The sequence below is a fragment of the Harpia harpyja genome, chromosome 4, assembly GCF_026419915.1.
Source record: "Harpia harpyja isolate bHarHar1 chromosome 4, bHarHar1 primary haplotype, whole genome shotgun sequence".
NCBI classification, from domain to species: domain Eukaryota; kingdom Metazoa; phylum Chordata; class Aves; order Accipitriformes; family Accipitridae; genus Harpia; species Harpia harpyja.
Genome location: NC_068943.1, coordinates 77,208,252 through 77,228,038, shown reverse-complemented (window position 1 = coordinate 77,228,038; position 19,787 = coordinate 77,208,252). Strand labels below are relative to the sequence as shown.

The window sequence follows — 19,787 nt, the reverse complement described above, 5'->3', positions numbered from 1 at the left end:
AAATGTAAAACCAGCACACCAAGCAGGAGTGAATTAGAGCGCGCTATTCAGGGAAGTCAAACTTGTATGCAGAATTTATTGTGGCTTTTCAGATGGCTAAAACAAATGAAATCTTCTCCTAATATCTTTCAAATTTCAAGCTTTTGCTAGTCTTAGCTACAGGGCAACATATTATGTACAGCATTACTACAATACCCACTTTTTTTTTTTGCTAAAGCATGATAAAAAATTCTTGAATTAAAATTCCTTCTACTGTATCAGGTTTTTGCTATGGAATTCACAGCACACAAAGTTCTCAGGGTAAAAATGAAGACATCCTTCAGTTTATTTTAAGAAGTTGAAAATAAACCACAATGGAAATTTACAACTACACTTACAAGGAAGGTATTAGAAATTTAATTTAATTAATGAAGAGGCCCCACCTCATCACACTTGCTGAAGGCAGTCTTTGGGCAAGAAATGCTTTTAATTTATCCAACTGAAAAATTAAACATTCTGCCAACACTACTGCCCCTTCATTATATTCCCTCCTGTTACATAAAGAAAATGTGTTATACATAGAAGTGACTAAAACCAGAAATTCCATCAAAATAACATCTCTAGTAACAGGGAGTAAACACAAGGAGAACAGTTAGTGAGTACTTACATACCAAGCATCACAATAAAGAACGTTCCAATTTGTAAAAATCATGAAGTATACAGCACATTAAACTGGACGGAACACTAGAATGTCATTTTCTGCTCCTGTTTTGATAAGGAGTACAGCAAGCATTTGGAAAAAGAAAGTCTGTGAGTAAAATCCTTGCACGTTAGCTGGACTACCATGGAAAAGACTCCCTTCTTTAGCAAAGCAAGCCATTCAGTGTAACCACAAAATGCTTGTACTGTGTTTTGCTAACATCTCTTCACAATTTAAAGCAACAGATACTGAAGAAGAGATTGTATCCCATTTAACAGAGGTATTTTTGCTTAACCATTGGGTCACATACATTTGTTGTGCCTGTCTGCATTACATCTTCATACAAAGCTTTACCGGTATTTTTGTTGGCATACTATGTTTCAAGACACTGAACATAAAGAAGAGTATCATGCTCCATGACGCTTACAGTGATTAGTTTGTTCTTTGATTCTTTTATTGAATGATTTTTTTCTTCATAGCAAAAAGATGGCTAACATTACCTTCAAGGTGAAAATCAAATCCTACTTCCCCAGATTTCCTTCTACTATTTATTCTTAATTCCTCTGCCTTCTACTATACAGAATATAATAACCCTTTGTTTTATAAACAGTGAATGTTATCTGTCACAATCTTTTGACACAAAAAAATAATTCTTAAGGTTTTTCCCAGTCCCATCTTTTGTCACAGCTGATACTGAAGGCAGCCATCATCAGCACAGGTTTTCCCTATTTTCTCCATGATCTCAAATTCAGTTGCAACTTGGTGAGGCTGTTTTTATTGCACTACAAATAAAGCAAAATACAAGATCTTACAGTGTTAAGTTGCTTATTTTCCTCTGAAAACAGCCAGTATTTCTTACCATGCTGCCCTGGTTAATGCATCTTCTAAGCATTCTGTTTGCTGCTCCTGCTTTTACCTTACTTTTTTTCTGGTAGTGCCTTGCACTTAACCTTACCAACCCCTCAGGCCAAAGTAAATTCACCGAATAGTAAAACCTTAACTCAAGAAGATTCAATCAATCACTTTCAGCAACTGCATCAGCCTCTTGGGCAATTTTCAGGTATTTCCACAGTTGTTCTCACTCTGATTTTTACTACTCTATTATTTGTTAAGCATAGCTATTTTCTCTCTGTTGTTTATGAAAGTTTTTAGAGGTGAGAGTGTACGCTTTGCTTCCTTTATTTCACAGTTTCACTAATTCAGACTTATTCAGCCTTCTGAACAGCTTGCTGGAAACAGACCACAGCTATAGCAGCAACTACGATATGGTTAAAGGACAGTAACATCAGTTAATCCAGCACTCTTCAGGCCAGTTCGGTATTTCTGCTTCAACATTTGAAGCTTTGTAGCTCTGCAAAGTTGGTTTTGTTTTGATTTTTTTTAATTTGACCTGAAGACTGGCAAAATTAATTTCCAACTTCAGCTCCTCCATACAGCAAGAATTACCCAAACTTTCCTCTATTACTAAATGGTTTATTAGGTTTTGGTAATTTGGACTCTCTATGAATTTATGTTATAGATCATCTTGGTGGGGAAACTGCCTTCTAGTAACATCTTTGTTTTGCATCCTTTCCTTACTTCATTTTTAAATTCCTCAACTACAACACTGAAACATCTACTACTAAACAGGATTAAAAGCTTAGGAACACTATCGAAGACTGATGATAATTGTTGTCCAATGCATAAAGCTGCTACAAAATAAAAAAAAATGACCATTATAAAATCGGTTGTTTGACTATCATCTACTTTAAGTCATAATTAATGTTATCCCATATTAAGGAATAATTATCTTATCTCTTATATAGCATGGTTTTATTTGTGTTTGAATTACCTTAAAAAAAATCATTGCCATTGATATTCATCTGCTCTAAGGATTTTGACATTATGAAATCAATATTGCTACAGTATTTATTTTAATTAAGCTCAATGATTTTTTTTGTTTAAATAATGATACTTTCCCCCATACCATACAGCTAAATTTAAAGATACTCAAGACTGAAAAGTCTAAAATCACTATTACAGGCAAGAACCAAATGTCCGAACAAAATTAAACAATCTACTGAAACATTATTTCCTACCCATCGCAATCTTAAAATTCCTTTATTGTAGTGGCAAATGATATACACAGTTTGACAGGGAGCATCACTGACTAATACCATGTTGCAGTTGTCTTCAGACAAGACGAAAGCAGCAACCAAGTAAAACTACAGCTGTCCTGATGCAGGTAGAGAAATACAAAAAATCTGAAAAACACCGATTCCAAACCAAATTAGAATAGTTAAGTAGAAGCCAGAAATACGGTCTTTTCCTCAGAGAGGAAGAACGCGGAGTTCAAAGGAAAAAGGGGCAAAAAGTATTTGCCTGAAATTTGAATTCTGTTGTATGTGCCCTATCCTATATAAAGACAGTTAGTATAAAGGCGAATTAGTAATTAAAGAGACCTGGACATCTGTGTAATAGGAGTATCTAGAAAACACATTCAGCTAGAAGAGTTTATTCAACACTTCTTAGAACATGTCAAAGCCTTACATTTTTCTAGCAGAGGAATTCAGCCCTACTGCCCAGGACCTCAAAGAATAATTCCAAAGCCTTAACGACACTGTAACTTCGTATGCTATAGTTAATTATTACATACATCCCCTTAAACAGGCTCTGAATTTTTTCTTATGTTCTGACCAGTATCTCACTGAACTATGGGAAGTGGAAAAGAGTTAGTGCTACAGAACTTGAAGTACAGCCGAAATAAAAAAAGTTTCGCATCAAAGAAATATAAATTAAATACAAAATAATAATAATTAAAAAAAAAAGTTTTGGCCTTTCTCCTTAGGGAAAAAAAAAAAAATCACTTGTTCAGCCAGTCTGCCTCAAGTTGTCCTTTTTATTTCTAAAGATAAACTGTTTGACTATACCACTATCTTGGTAAATATCCAAGACCAAGTAGAAAAGGAAATTAATAATTCACGTCCACAAGGAAAAAAAATCACTAGTGATCCAGATCCATAAAGATGAGAAGAAACAGACTTTACTACTGAAATAGTCTCTGTTCACCCAAGTACCTTCAAATGGAAATCCATTTTAGAAATGTGCCTATTTGTGCACTACTGCTATAAAATTTAATTAGGCTTTTTAATACCTTGAGTATAAAAATAACTGATTGTTCCAAGAAATTAGTAACTCATTCCCATCTCTAACACCGGCTTGCTTTTCTGAAGTGTATCTCAGAAAACCAAAGCATTATCACTATATGGCAAGAATGAGACTGAATCTTCTCTCCTACACAAACTCGAATTTTATTCAAGTTGGATGGAGATAAAACAGAAATACATTAATATCTTTTTATCAATTTTAATCCTCTGACATTTATTTGGAAAACAGTAATAGTTGCAGGTATTCTACCACATGAACGGGAATTTCCAATTTTCCATTCATACATTTTAGAGCATCTTTGGAATCTTGCAACATCCACAATTTCCCTCATCCTATTATAATTAGCTAGGATTTCTTTTTCTCCTCATACTTACTCTGATTATTGAAAGGTTTATGGCTTCCTTCGTAGAAGTTTTCAATTCGCATCTTTTAACCCTAATTTTTCAACTCTCGAACTGCCTGAAACCATAATTTGATTAAACAACCATTTTTTATACTAATTGAACAGATGCAATAGGTAGTGCAAAAAACAAGTTCACCTATATACTAATTCATTAGTATGTACTACACATGCCTGTTTCAACGAGGCATAATTTTCAGAAATGAGAGCCAATAGACCTTTAACTCTTGCACATGTAATAAGCACCACCCAAATCTCTTATGCCTACACATAATATATAAAGATGTTAATGAAATGAACTGACAAAGTGTTTTTCAAGTGATGCTATATTTGGACAATAGTTAGCCCTGTGTTGTCGGTTCTTTTTCTAAAGGGAAAAAAAACCCCAAAAGCTGTAATCAGGATTATAGAGCACCCCCAACTGATTAAGTTACTAAATGAGGCAGAATATTTTCAAGACAAAGAGCTGGCTGACACTATCACAATGAAAAACTACTAATGTATTCATTTTTTTTGGCAGCACAAAACACACCCAGCCACCAGCTCCAGAAACCCAAGCATAACAAACATACACAGAGTGTACACCTTAGTACTTCAGACATAATGGGTGTTTGTGACCTATCAGGTCATCTTGAACATGACCCTTCAATCATATTACTCAGGAATAAGAGAGAGATAGAAGAACCAACAGATGTTTGACAAAATTAATTCTGTATCACACAGAAATGAGTTGTATGTTTTTTAATCTATTTGCTGCATAGTAGTTAGAGAATGAACAGAAGGGTTTCAAGTTCTGCCCATATAAAAAGTCTTTTTCTTATTACCATTTCTAATCATGACTATAAACTCAATCCTAATGTGCTCAAGATCTCTTTAGTAAATTAGTAAATTCTGAAGATCTACTTTCTCCAGTTTTCTTCTGCTTTCAGAGATTGACAATGTGCAATGCGAAGAGGTCTAAATCACATTTTTTTCATACTTCTTGCTTAATATTCTACCATATTTTGTTAATTCAAAAATTAAATCTATCTCCTGATCTTTGGTAAGTTTTAAAAATGCATTTTGAATAAATGTGCTTATATAGCTTGTGTCACCACAAGTTTCCTCACGGCCAGCATCTGTTAGCATTCACTAAGCACCCAAAATCACTAGGCCATTTTAATACCACCTACTACTTTCTTTCACAAGATACTCTCAATTTTTCCCCCTACTATGGAAAATTTTTCCCCCACTGACAAAGATACAATTTATTTTGATCATTTTATAATGGCACAAAAGTGGTGGTAAAAATCAGCACAAGATGCAAGTTAATGGCATGGGATGCTCTATACAGCCACGCTGAGTCACCTTGCTTTAAGTGAGAAGAGAAGATCTAAGAGAAGGGCTCTCACAGGGTAATTCTGGTCCCTGCAAAAGGCTTTAAGTCATCTGGGCAGAAGGCAGTTTATATTATCAGGAAATGAGGAAGACAACCCATTTTCCAGTTTCACTATGTTTATTTCTCCCCAGTATACTGACAGCAAAGTTTTTTGATACTGTGTTCCTGAAGGGTTTTGTTCTTTTTGGAAAGTGTTTAATGTGATGATCTAAGAAAACATGCCACCTTTTCTTAAAGTATCAGAATCATCTCAAAGCAAAACATAAAAGCATGTCATATTTCCCCAGCCTTGAAGTGAAGCATCCTTATACTGAAAGAAGGTGCGAAAGCTAGTGTTTGTAATAGTTCAGCACTACCTTTTAAAGGTGGTAAGAATTTCCTGCATCTATATCTAAAACAGGCCAAAAGAAAAAAAAAACCACCCCATCTCTTAAAAATATTATTCTATTCTGAGGAATAATTCAATCTGGGACAAGACATTTTAAAGATCACTAGAGTATTACAAAATAATATCTAAACTTCATTTTAGTATGCCGCTCTGCAGGCTTACTCTTACTGCTGCAGTATTAATTGTATTTCAGAAGTAACTTCTAGAAATAGAAATCGAAGACTTGCATACAAATACTTACTGCAGGTATCAGTAACTTTTTTACTTCTTCAACAGCCCTCTTCAGTTTTATTTCTGCTCTGTTCTGAGCATCCTCCACAGTGATAAGTACATGTAAATCTTCATTCAGGTGTTCCCAGTTGGGCTTGCCTCGGTTCTGTTCTTCCTAAAAAAAAAATTAAGACACGGAAGCTATGAAGCACTGTTACATTCTGTATAAAACAATCACATAAACAGTAGACAAACTCAATTCTGCGAATGGCACAAATGGTACTTTCAGCAAGATGGGAAAAGACTTCTTCATACTGTGGAGACTGTTTTGGTTTATGTGGTTACTTAACAAGAACTTAGGCTTCAAAAAAGCTTTTGGGGAATTTTGTTTGTGTTTTGGAACTTCATACTTTTTTTTTTTTTTTACTGCAAAATAAATGTAATTTCTTAAGAGTACCTTTCCCAACCAAACAATGGAACGAGAACAAGAAGTACTACAAACACAGTATTGCTTTCAATATTCTTTGGAGCCTTTCAAGGGTTAAACAGATAAAACATACTGGCAATTAAGCAACCTAATATTTTCAAGAAAAGTGAAACAGACACCATACATAGAAACTCCATTTGAATCACTCCAAAGGACAATAAAGAGAGCAATTCGTCAGTGTTAAAAATCGCTTTTAAATACTCATGAAGAAAAGGTTCAAGAATCAAACATCACAAAAAGAACAGAAGTTGCAATTTTCAAAGCAGAGCTACATGTACTGGATGAAGGGCAGAGAGGAGGAGATGACAAGGCTTTAATACTGAAGTCACAGAACAGCATGTAACAAGACGGTCACCATTACACAATTACTCTGTTACATCAATGGCATTAATACTCTCAAAGATAAAACTTAGTAAAGTTTTCAGAAAGGGAAGGCATGCTAAACAAACATTTTTTTAATGTAAACATTTTTAAACAACAGATATCAGGAAATTTAAGTAACACATTCAAGTATCCAGTCTTTCAATAAATAAGATAATGAACACAACACAGAAGAAACTATCCAACTCTGTTTTTATTAAACAGCAAATAAAGCTAGCTAAATTTCCCAGAAACATAATTTAAATTTGACAATATTTAAAATTTAATAAAATTAGTAAAAAAAATTGGGGGGGGTGTCAAAACTTTAGTAAAGGAGAAAAATATATTATAACTTTTGAATCTAAATAAAGGCCCACATAAACAAAAACCATTTATTTAAAACTTAAAATCCTGTGCATAATAAAAAAGCCTCCTATTTGTAAAACAAATATTTGTGGCTTAACCACAATTCACATTTAAAAAGAATTAAGGCAAGCAGTTAATTGCAAATGTGTCTTTTTCCCCAAATTTCATTAAAATTCTTCCAGGAAATCAGACACGCAGAGGAAATGTTTGAAGATTTAATACCAACAAATACTTGCAGTACTTTACATGAATATATACCTGAGGGAGCGCTGTTCCTTAGAATGTTCTATCTTTAATTCAGCTGTTTTAAGTCCAAAATATTATGTGGAATAGACAAGGATAAAAATTGGGGGAAAAACAGAGTCATGAGATGTATGGAAAATTTCTGTAAAAGAATCAGTACTTTGAAGGAAATTTCTTTTCACTATTCCTCATGTAACATGCACATGTGCGCTACTCCATACTATCAGCTACAGTGATTTTTTTTTTTTTAAATGTTATCTTAGCCAACTTTCTAAGCAACAGTGGCTGTGAAAATATCTCTGTGAATTTCAGAAGCCGAAAAAAGAAAGAGAGAAAAATAACCCTCATTTATAAAAGAGAACCTGACACAAAGCGCAGCTGAGTTATAACATGTTCTCTGCTGTAATTTAATCTTTCAAAGAACTATCTACCACAAGGTATTTGCAGCTTATTTCACTCAATCATGATCAAAACTCCACTATTACTATTTAAACAATTCAATTTATTATTTTTTTTTTTAATCCAAACCAGGAGAGAGTTGTTTTCTTTTAAGACAGTGACAAGCTATATTAATATGAGGTAGCACAAAGTATTATGTCACAGGTATGATGAATGAGAGAAAGTTCCTAAACCAGCAGAGGGCAGAGCAAGAAACATGCAGCTACATCTTCTTGCACTGGTGGTGAGTTGGCACAACGCTGGCATGGGAAAGGTACTGGTTACTAACACATGAGGTGCATGATAAACCTTCACAACTATAGTACCACAGGAAAAAACAAAAAAGCAAGAGGGACAAATGACAAGGAAAGGTGCCCCCAAGTAACACAGCAAGTTCTGTTCCTAAAAGACAAGGAACGTCTAAATGAAGTTTTAGCTACTATGCAATTAAACGGCATGCTTGTACGTAGTGTGGGCAAGCATAAAGGGGCCTTACTGCACTGCATCAATTTCTTCCATAATTAAAATAATATGGTGCAAAGTCTCAAAAACTTGGAAGATATGGACACGTTACCACCTGTTGGCAACAAAAAACAAAATGTGCACTGTTATAGTGGATTTATGCCTGATTTATAACTTTTAGAACACAGAATAATATTTTCTTTGCTACATAAGACAGGGTGGCCTGCCTCTCTGTTATTCAGTATTTAAATATTTCAGATTAACATAATCTCAGCTATTAGTGCTTTACTTCAGAATTGTTCTGTTGCAGCCTGAGTATTTTTTTGTTCAGTTTAAAAAAAAAAAACAACAAAAAAAAACAAAAAAAACCCCCATAGGACAATAAACAGATGATACTGTGTATTTTTTTTTCCTATACCCCCTAATTCACTTTTAGGTCGAACATGTTGTGTGTAAGGTCAATAATCACATGTATTACTAGGGTCAGACCTCCCAGCACAAACAATCATACAAATACTTATCGGTAAGATAACTGAACTAGTATATGACTAGTTCTACATATGTTCTTCTATTGTCATGAAGTACATTAATAAAAGTCCTGTTCTCGTGGAGAGTACTATTTCTTAAGTCAAACAGTAAGACTGAAATAAAGGTTAAGAAGAATAAAAGTCCACACAATATGTTCTGAAAAAACATTTAGTTAAAAAAATAAGAGAACAGAATTTGGAACAGGCTTCCAATTTCTTCTGTTCTACTTCAACGCACTGGGCCTTCGAATTCCTCCACTGCTTCCATTCTGTCCCACAAGGTTGCTTTCTTAGTGGGTTAACAGTTTTCCAAGAAATGTCTTCTGGTTTATTGAAAATGCTATTTCAACTTTGTATCAATATGTATGTTGGATTTTTTTTTTATTTTTTATTTTTTAACCAAAAGTGGGAAATTCAGATCTACACTAGGTCATTCATTCAAACAAAAAGTCAGATGCAAAATGTATGACAGGGCTAGGCTCATGGGAGGAGAGAGAACCTGCAACCTCTCACAGTTAAGAGCTGCAATTTTTTATGCTACCTCATTCTCCTTTTAAATCCTGAAAGATTGGTTTGGAAAAACATATTTTCCCCTGAGTAAAATCTTTACTTAAATTAAACTAGTCCTCTGTGCAACAAGTCTTGAAAACATCTTTTCCCAACCCTGTCTTATTACAGAAAAGGCTGAACGGGTAAACTGAATATATCTGGAATTCAAGTTGGAAGGTATCTTTCTTAAGACTGATGAAATATAGTCTAAGACTTTAAGGGTGGGTTAGGGTTTTCTTTTGAAACTGGGGAGAAAATGGTGAAAAGATGGGCAGGAGAGAATGACTACAACTTGCCCTGCTGCTTAACTTTGTAGAAAGAAACTACAAACTGGGGCTATCTTGAAACGAACTGCAGCTAAGACAAACCAAATTACTTCACAGAACCAGAGAATGGTTGAGGTGGGAAGGGACCCTGGACATCATCCAGTCCAACCCCCCTGCTCAGGGCAGGGTCAACTCAATCATGTTGCTGAGGGCCAGGATTTAAATATCTCCAAGGATGGAGACTCCACCACCTCTCCAGGCCACCTGTTCAGTGTTCAACCAGTGTTCAGTCACAATAAAAAAAAGCTTTTTCTTATGTTTAAATGTAATCTCTCTTATTTCATTGTGCCCATTGCCTTTTGTCCTTCAGTAGCAACTGTTGAGCAATTTGGCCTGGTTGCCAGGTCTATCTATAGAATAAGCAGTGAGCAGTAACAGAAATTGCCATGAGAGTTTTTCTGGACCAAAGGACAAAAAAAAAAAAAAAAAAGCTACCACAGCAGGAAGGGTATGCACACAGAAGAAAGAAACAGCACCAAGAAAACCAGAAAACCTGAATAAAAGACTTGGGGAAATGAAACTCAACTGCATATATTCAAAATTATATTACACACACAAGAAATAATTTACAGCATGAAGTTTTCCTGCATCCCAGAGATTGTTTATGGAAGAATTATACAGGAAAAACGGAGGTAGTGAAGATGCAGGAAACTACAGAGTAAAATGATTTATGCCACAACTGTGGGGAACAACAATATTAGAAAAGCTTAATTACAACCAAACTATCTTGTCTGCTAAATTAAAGAACATTAAGAGCAACATAACTGGCAGATGAAATTTAACTGTGCTCCTTGTTTGGCAGAAATTTCAGTATCCTTAAATATAGCCTAATTCTGTAAACAGATTTTGCTTTCATTCTGTTGCCTGTGCCTATACACTCATTATCCTCAGGGTACCTATACACAATAATGGACTTGAAGAAACTGCTCAGTATTTATCTTGCTATTAAGGTCAATGGATCGGGTAGTTTAAAAACAAAAAAAAAAATCTTGCTTCAACTCCTCAAAATTTATTTGCACAAAAATAAAAGAAAAAGTAACATAACTACAGGATTTTTTTTTTCCTAATTATTTTTTGTTTTCTTGGGGAGGGATTTAGGAAGAAGCCAAAAAAGCAGGCAGAGGATGCAACTGACTTGCATCTATACAGCCAAGATTTAATACTAGAAAAGTTGTTCCATGAGGAGAAATACTGAAGCCCAGCTCCCTGTTGATTTGTGTCCTGTGTTCTCCATACACCTCACCCTACTACAGTAATTCCAAGCCATGGTCTTAGACCTGCATCCCAGTCCTTTAAGGCCATTTCTATTTACATCTCCATATCCCATCCCAAAGCTTCCTCCTTAATACCTCAACTATTGACTTAACAAGAGAGAGCAGCTTACTAGCTTTCTGTAAGGTATGCAAAGCAGATGACTGAAAACTCAGTACATCCCTTCCCTCGACTAAAGATATTAAATTAGGCCTCTATCTAGCCAGTAGTGTTCAAAAAACTTTAAACCCAAAGGAAAGAAGCGCCTGTCAAAATTGACTAAAATTCTTCAAAAGATTCAAATAGTCGATGGGGAAAATATTTTCAAGAAAGCAAGCCATCACAAAATATTTTACCAAGAACTTTAAAAAAAATCTCAAACTTTATTTCTCACCACAAAGGCCTAAAGACCTTCACAGTATTGCTGACTGACTGAAAATAAGTTGACGAATTAAAAACTGGTGAAGTACAATCCAGTCATTTCCGGCTGTCTGAATGCCATTAAAGGAAAATGAAATAAACACTGAAAAGAAATACTTTCCTAATATCTCTTTATATGCAGGCAGGGATATATTAGATAGACAATAAAGAATGCATGCGATGTGTGGTAAGAGCAGAAGGAAGTTTCCCACATGGCTTTTTTTTCAGAAAGCTATGCCCCATAGTATTTTAAAAAGTGCAACTCCCATCCTATGCACTTTTCCCACTCTACCTCATACAATTTCCAGTAATGTTGGCCACTAGAAAATACAAATACAGCTCAGTACCAACAGCAGGGGCCCTTTTAAAGAAATAAAGCCACTGGCTCAAGGAAATGTTGAGAATGAACCTTAGTATCCGCACTCATCTTAAAGTGATAAGTTATTAAATGCTGTTTTCACTGACCTATTACAACAAGCTGCTCTCCCTACTGAATGACAAAAAACCCACAGAAAAGCTAAAGTAAAAGGGAGGAAGGTTTTCATATAATGTCAAATTGAATGCTATAATTAAAAGGCATCAGAACAGCTTTAGTCCTTTAAACCGTACAAAGGTTTAATTCAAGTACATTGTAAGAAGTTTAATTAAAATTATCCTAAGATATAAGAAACAATATAATCACTCATAGCCACTTCTCCTGGTCAAATGGAGGAGCTAAGATGTGGAGAGAAGAAATTCAGCTATTTAGTAACATTACCACAATATATTTTGTCTATTAAATTGTGCTATAGGTACATTACAATTGACAGTAGTTCTAGGTGAATGTTTCCTTTCCATAATGAAAACATTCACACATATGTATCAAAGTTTTAAAAATAATTAGAAGAGCAGTTTAAAAGAAGCTGTGTGAATTAAAAAAAAAGTTAATATGTTGATTTAAAGCAGTTTTGAAACAGAAGTTAAATTTAACTAAAAAGTGATAAATTAGAAAGGTCATTGTAAGCAAATTCTAGTCCTGCTGTAGTTTAAGTGTTTTCAAATAAGAGTTGATATGTATTGTAGCCATGCAACAATGTCAGGTGTGAATTAATGAGCCCGAGAGAAACATTACTCAACCATTCAATACTGATTACACCTTACTTAACAACCTTTTGTTGACACAGTTGAACTGGTAAAACCAAGCCAGAGTAATCTAAGAAGAATGCTCTTTTCACTAAATCAAGTCATTACTCCCAACCTTTCATGGGCCACAAGAGTTGTCCATCTTGAGCTGTTCAACGTGTAACTTTTATTCTTGTAACTGTTCTCTGCCAACCTGAGCTACAGAATTTTAAGGTTTTGGTGTCTCTGCTGCAGAGATAACTGAAAACAAACATGTGGAAGACAGAGGATTTTATAACATATTGTGCAAGGAATATACCGCTCAGAAGTCTCAGATATACAAATAACTTCACATCAGCTGATACATATTCAAGAGAGCTCTAGCCCTAATGAAACAAAAATCACTTGAATCGCCTCTTACTGTTGTCTTATTGTATCCTTTTGTGACCAATCTAACAACTTCAAATGGTTTGCTCCCCTCACCCAGACAGTCCTTACTCCTCCACTGGGACCAGCCCCAGCACCAGGCCAGCCTTCCAGAGAGCCAGGCCAACATGCTGATGCAGCAAAAACACTCCCCCTTCCTCCCCCTGTTTTCTGCTGGAAAAGTGAGTGAATAAGATCATAAGGGGCTACCAAGTGCCAACACAAGGTCAGTGCTGTAATTGGGAAAGGGAGAAGATGAGGGACCGTATTTTAACACATAACTGCCACTTAGAGACTGGCTCACCATATCTCACGAAACTATCCAAACTGAAATCTAATTGTGCATGTGCCAGCGACAGAATATGGTTATCTTTATTATCTGACATGAAGCAACTTGTTCGTCTATGTAAGAACTAGGTGCTAGTATGTAGTAGCAGTTGTAAATACAAACATGGAGTTTTGTCCTTCTATTCTTGCTAGTGAATCTAAGTCTTGACAGGACTGATCGGTGAAAAACAAACAAAACCTGAAAAACACCCCCCCCCCAACCTTTATTCACAAGTGTATTCACATTATATACTCCTGACATTAACATTTCAATAAAAGCTGTTACTTTAGAAAAGGCCTGCAAACAAAATAAGTGCTTAGGTAAGTAGCAAAAATAGAGGTTTTTATCAGATGAAACTTCAAGCCAGCCCTGCAAAAAAAAAAAAAAAAACAGTTTAAAATGATGCACTAATTACAGTATCTGTTTGAACAACAGAAGTAATTTTATAACATGAAGCATCGGAACACACTGATTGTCCTAACCCCTGCTGATAAACTGCTTTAATTGTGCAGTTACAGTAAGGCCAATTAACATAGACTTTTGCTCCTACTGAGCTTCTAACAGTAGCAGTTCACAAGCAGAAAGGTGGTGAAAAAATAATGTAACAAAAGAAATGCTGAAGGAGTAGCACCTGGTCAGGGAGAACACTGTAGCTTACTTCACATTTAGAATTTCTGATGGAAGTTTTCCCCTATAGAAGCAATAGATTAATTGCCTAAATTAAGAGACACATACTGTTTTGAATGTCAGACAAGGTAGTATTCTTTAGTATGCCTTTAATTATCCATTACTATTGTATACTAAGCTCTCTTCAAAACAATTCTGGATTAAGAAGTGGGTGTCTTCCAGCTCACATTAAACTAGCCAGTAGCTGTCAAACATTGTCAACAGGCACTATCTAAAAAAAAACAACTTTTAAGAACTACTCTGAAAAAATCTGATGGCATGAAACAACCTAATGTTTAAACGTAGAGAAGAGGATTCTGTTCTCCGTCTCAGAGCCTCAACACAGACCAAGCGCTGCCCCAAGTTCATACCCGCCCTGCAGTCAAAATGGTTCCTACATGCAACGAAACACCACACTGGATCTTTCCAAAGCTGCGGCTTCACAGCACAACCGAGCTGATCCAATACCCACGCTCTGCTGACAAAGGAGGAAGCCCCTGTCACCGCACTCGCACCCCCCTGGCTCTGCACTGTGTAGCTGGACAGTGCACTGCTCCCAAGCGCGGAGCCAGCAGGAACTCTCCATCGCAAAGGGTAAGTTTCTGTGAAATAGGCCAGGATTTTCTTCTTGTCTATTTGTCTTAAGTTGTGCCAGTGTGAAAAATTAAGAGCAATGATTTGTGGAACGAGCTGTAGTGTCGAGTGCTATCAAAACCCAGGAGCCTGTTACAACTGAATATTTCACTGTTTTGGGATGAAAGTAAAAAAGTTTTGTAGGCGTCAATATCCTTAGGAAATAAATGAGAATTTAGCACCTGAAATGCACAGCATAAACACAATACCTGGATATATTTGTTAGAGATGAATGCAATTGTTAATACTGATACTTAAAATTACCATGAAGTGTCAAACTTTACCTAGTCAGGAGTGAGGCTGTTCGTTTCTCTGACCTTGGACTACAGGTATGAGTTTTAACATTTTAACTTTACCAGTACTCCTGCAGTAGTAAACTTCATACGGAGACAGAGTTACACTGATATCCAAATATAATTTTATTCCCCTACAGAAAAAGGAATAAGCAGTGCAAGGCATTTCACAATACTGTGATTATTTTCACACATTGACCGCTGTTAATGTATCTGTAAACAACTACCAAATTCCCTGAAAAGAAAATGAAATACCAATAAAACCTGAATGCAATAGTATTCTTGATTCAGGGTTATCTTCAGATGGCTTTTTGAAGGGAAGTACCTCCATATTCTGAATCTCAAGGTACTAAAGACATTTTTAAATGAAGGCTTAGATCAACAAAATCTAATCTGTGACAGCAGACGCATTCCTCAGAGCATTCTCTAATCAGGAAATACAGACAGTACGTTTATTTCAATTCATGACTCAAGTCCATTCATTAGCAGTCACTAATGAAATTAACTTCAAAATAACCTGCAACTGTTCTAACATCACTTCTGTATAAACCTATCTGCCTCTAAGTTTAATGAGTATTATTAATCAGTATAAAGCTGATTCTGCTATTCAGCTTTATATGGAGAAAAGCTGACAAAAAAAGTAACCATGCACTTTTATACACAGATATTAAATTATTCAGTTTACAGATTCTAAACATACTTTAGAATTTTATTTTACCAATGATTAACAGGATGTTGAAAACAAAACAGAAAATATATCCAGAATAGACCAGTTTTTATGAACTAGTTATTCCCCCCCATGATTGAAAAAGGTATTTCTTACAGTAGGATTAACATGTCAGTAACATCATATTTTACTATATAATACTATTAAATTTACTCTTTTAAGTACAAAAAGATTCTTTTGTATATCTCAGTTTTTACTTAAGCAGTATTCTAGATGTATTATATTCTAATTTACCACTATATTTCTACCCAGGAGGAAGACTAGTACACTGGTACTAGCCTTGCTAATGCATGCCTCTCTATTCCACTCGAAAACTTACCAAGGTGTCTAAAACTCTGCTAAAGTACACGCTGAAAAGCAAAATAGTCTTAATTAAACTGAAAGTCTGATGCTTGTTTTTCATCTGGGATTCTCAAACTAGGAGAGCTGAAAGTGTTGACATCCAAAAGGACCTCATCTAATATACTTTCTGAAACTAACTTGAGGCATAGCAACTTCAAGAAAGTTGCTTTAAGAAAGAAGTTGCAACTCCGAGAAAATGCAACGTAACAGTCCAGCAGTTGGTACATTGGTTCGGGAAATGACAATCAAGATCCTAGTACCACCTCAGCCAAAAATGCATCAACACCACCATGCTGACGTACCAGGAGTGCTCTAACATAAGGCCAAAGAAAGGCAGAATGAGGCACTTTCCACTTCGCCCTTTAAGGCAGCAGATCGCTGCCCAGGAGGGGAAAAAAAATTTAAAAAATATATGCACATAGTGCTGGAGGCATCTCTGGCCCAATGACAAAGGACATCACTAGGAGGTGGGTTCCTGTTCTTTTACTCAGGACTAGAAGCTTGTTGCAATTGTAAAGGATTGGGTAAAATGCATAAATAGCACTTTGAGGAGAACCTTTATTTCCAACCTCAAGGTGAGCCCCTTAGTTTTTCCTTTTTCCATTCATATGGAACTTTTACTTTCTTCTGTGCAATGAACACAGAAGATGGAAAGCATCATCAGAGCCTGTGGTTTAATGATTTGGGAACTTGATGGAAATACCTGAGGGGTGCTTTCACATTTCTGAATATGTACTCTATAAGTACTGCTACCGCTACTCCTCAGCTGTATTTAAGTGAAAAAAGTGTCTGTTCATTGGTTCCTCAGTCTTCTAGTCTACACAGTATAGTGCTCTTGAATATTTCTTTAGAGATATAATAGTTAAAAAAAAAAAACCAAACAACACAAACCAAAAACACTGTTCTTGACTGCAACTTGGACTACTGTTTACAGTATACTGAATTCTGAACACTGCAATCAATGTAGTATTAGTCACTAGCACTTGTAAAAGCAAAAAAACATAAAACAAATCATATTTTTGTATTCAATGGAGAACATGATCAGCTCTTAGGCTGGTAGTGTAATTTTACACTTTCTGAAACATTTTCTTTCCTCTTTTGCAGTACTATCATGTAACTTTCATCAACAGTAACTGCCCCAGATAATTGTGGCATCGGTCTTTACTGAATTTCAACCATTTTTGTTTCTCTAATCCATGTTTTATTTCCTCTCTGCCTTGCTTAGATTTGGTTACTGCTTTGAATAGCAAACCTCGTCAACACATCAACACCCCCCTCCTCAATAATTCGAGCTCCCTGTTAAATTGATCTATTTCTCAGTTAAGCTCATCCTCAAACACCTGTGCTCCCACTCTTCTACAACAGCTCCACATATAAGTGATGTTGAACAAACCATGAGGTTCAAGAAATCACAAAATAAAACCATGCTTTTCTTTAGGTGCTACTCTTGCTTAATCTAAGCATGAATTCCAGCAATTTCCACTCATTTATGTTAAAACTCTAAGAAACAAAGCTACATTAATTCATACATAATTTATTATATTTCTTTTTTTTATAATTAGGAATAAATGACTTTTTTATTTCAGACTGAATTTACAGCTCTGTTGAAGAAAAGGAGGACAAAGAAATACAAAGAGAAAAAATGCAATAGCTAAGTGACCTTCTGGAGCTATCAGAATAAATAGAGCTGCTTACACCCTGCATTTTAATGCCAACATATCCACACTTCTACTTCCCTAATCTCAATGTGCTTATCACTTCCAGAGTCCAGTGACTCAGCCTCTGCTTGAAAATCCAACGATTTTGCTTTTAGTGTTTCCTCAAGGATGAGGTGCATATATGCCTCATACATATATATATATATATATGAAAAATAGAAGATCTATCAATAGGGATTCCTCTGCATAAATCTTGGTGAAGGTCTTACGGGAGCATATTGTAAAGACAACTTTATAGAATGACAATATAGTCACAACAACCCTTCACTTTTTTTAGTTACAAAATAACTGTAAGCTTTTAAAAGAGAGAACTACTCCTCCCCATTTTCTCATGCTGTTAACATTTACAATAATACACGATTACTAACCTCCTTAACATCTTTTCAGAAACTGCTTAACACTTAGTAAGAAAAGTGAAATTTCACTCACTCCAAATTCTTGCACAAAAGTATACGAAGATGTCACTACAGAATATTTTTAACAGAAACTCAGATTGAACATGTTAACATAGCCTCAGTGTGCCAAGAAAATTGAAAAGTAACACCTCTTAACCCGCCATGTAATAGACAAGTTTCAGATACAGTTTAAAACTCTGCACAGAACTGCCAGCTAAATTTAAGAAAATCAAAAGGAAAACTCTTCCCTATTCCCTCTCCCCCCAAAAACCCCAACTGAAGTAAAAAAAATAACAGCTTCATAGTTTTTACTCCTCGTACGCACAAAAAACTTGTGACCTCTGTTTAAGAATATGAACAGTTACCACTGTTTCTTTAAAATTAGATGACTTGTAATGCAAAATAAAATTATTTTTATAGTAATGTTGTTAGCTTTATTTTAGGACATTGTGATCTTTAGGTTTTTACTATTTGTCAAAGCAACAAAAATAAGAGACTCATGACTCAAACCAAACATACCTAGGTAGTATTTAAGCTTCGAATAACTTGCCGAGCCATAAAGAAACTGTTCTTGCTCAGAGAAGTTTAAAAAAATTAAAAGAGGGAAAACAAACATTCATCACCTCTGGTTTTTTAGATTGATTCAGGGGAAGGTTGGAGAGGGGAAAGGGTAGAGGAAGGGGAGTAACTTTAAACTTTAACCAGTGACACTTTGCCAATAGTACTTTACTGCTGGGCTACAAGAACGCAGAAAAAGGCAGGAAAGAGGCCATGCACAGAAAAGCAAAGGTGTTTTTACTGCCAGGCCCAGGCTGATATGGCTGCAATGCCAGAGCTTTAGCTCAAAAGCTGTATCTTACAGTGATTCGGAATGGCTCTTTCTGTTCTGGATAAACGTGTAAGTTAACAATAATTGTGAGTTTTGACAAGAACATGCACAGTCAGACTGCAAAAAACGGGGGTGGGGGTGGGGTGGGGTGGGTGTGAATAATCAATGTTACAACAGATCTCTTGCATAAGCTGAAGTGCTTTGCAGAATCCTGTCCTCAATGAAAAACAGGGTATCAGCATTGGTATGATTACACCTAGTATTTTTCTTATTTCCCATTTCTTATTTCAATCCTTTGGATGAATCTGCCTTGAAGATTTCCTCAAAGATGCATAATGAAGAGCAGGTGTCTGAATCACTCCTGCTTCCTGTAGGTCTGCAGGGATGGCAAGATTCAAGCGCCTAGGCAGCTAAATGCTATTCTGACTAATGAGATTCAAATCACCCCTTATGCCAACAAGAAAACGTAGTGCTCAACACAAACCAAACTTTTTCATAAGTGGTTGCTTAAACGATTATTGTCAGCTTTAGACACAACATCTGTGCTTATAATCAGAACATTGATTTTACATAGTCACCTCAGAGAAAGAAACTCTCCCAAATCACAAGTCAGAACGATTCTAAGTTTTCTTGTATGGAAGGCTTCCTTCCATAGACTTCAGTTCAGCAACAGAGCTGAACTGGTAACTGCTCACTCC

At 35.6% G+C, this 19,787-nt stretch overlaps 1 protein-coding gene across 9 annotated transcripts in view; it reads right to left on the bottom strand.

Annotated features, from left to right (window-relative positions):
- Positions 1-19,787, bottom strand: part of QKI (QKI, KH domain containing RNA binding) — a 165,593-nt gene that overhangs the window by 48,012 nt on the left and 97,794 nt on the right. For 5 of the 9 annotated variants that reach the window (XR_008234804.1, XM_052784863.1, XM_052784864.1 and 2 more), the window contains exon 5: positions 6,234-6,373. Coding sequence is in view for 8 of the 9 variants with exons in the window: in XM_052784863.1 (XP_052640823.1) it covers positions 6,234-6,373 (140 nt within the window). In the remaining variant the exon portion in view is untranslated. Of the gene's footprint in view, positions 1-6,233; positions 6,378-19,787 lie in introns of all 9 variants that reach the window. The other 4 variants (XM_052784866.1, XM_052784868.1, XM_052784870.1 and 1 more) reach the window with 1 other exon arrangement.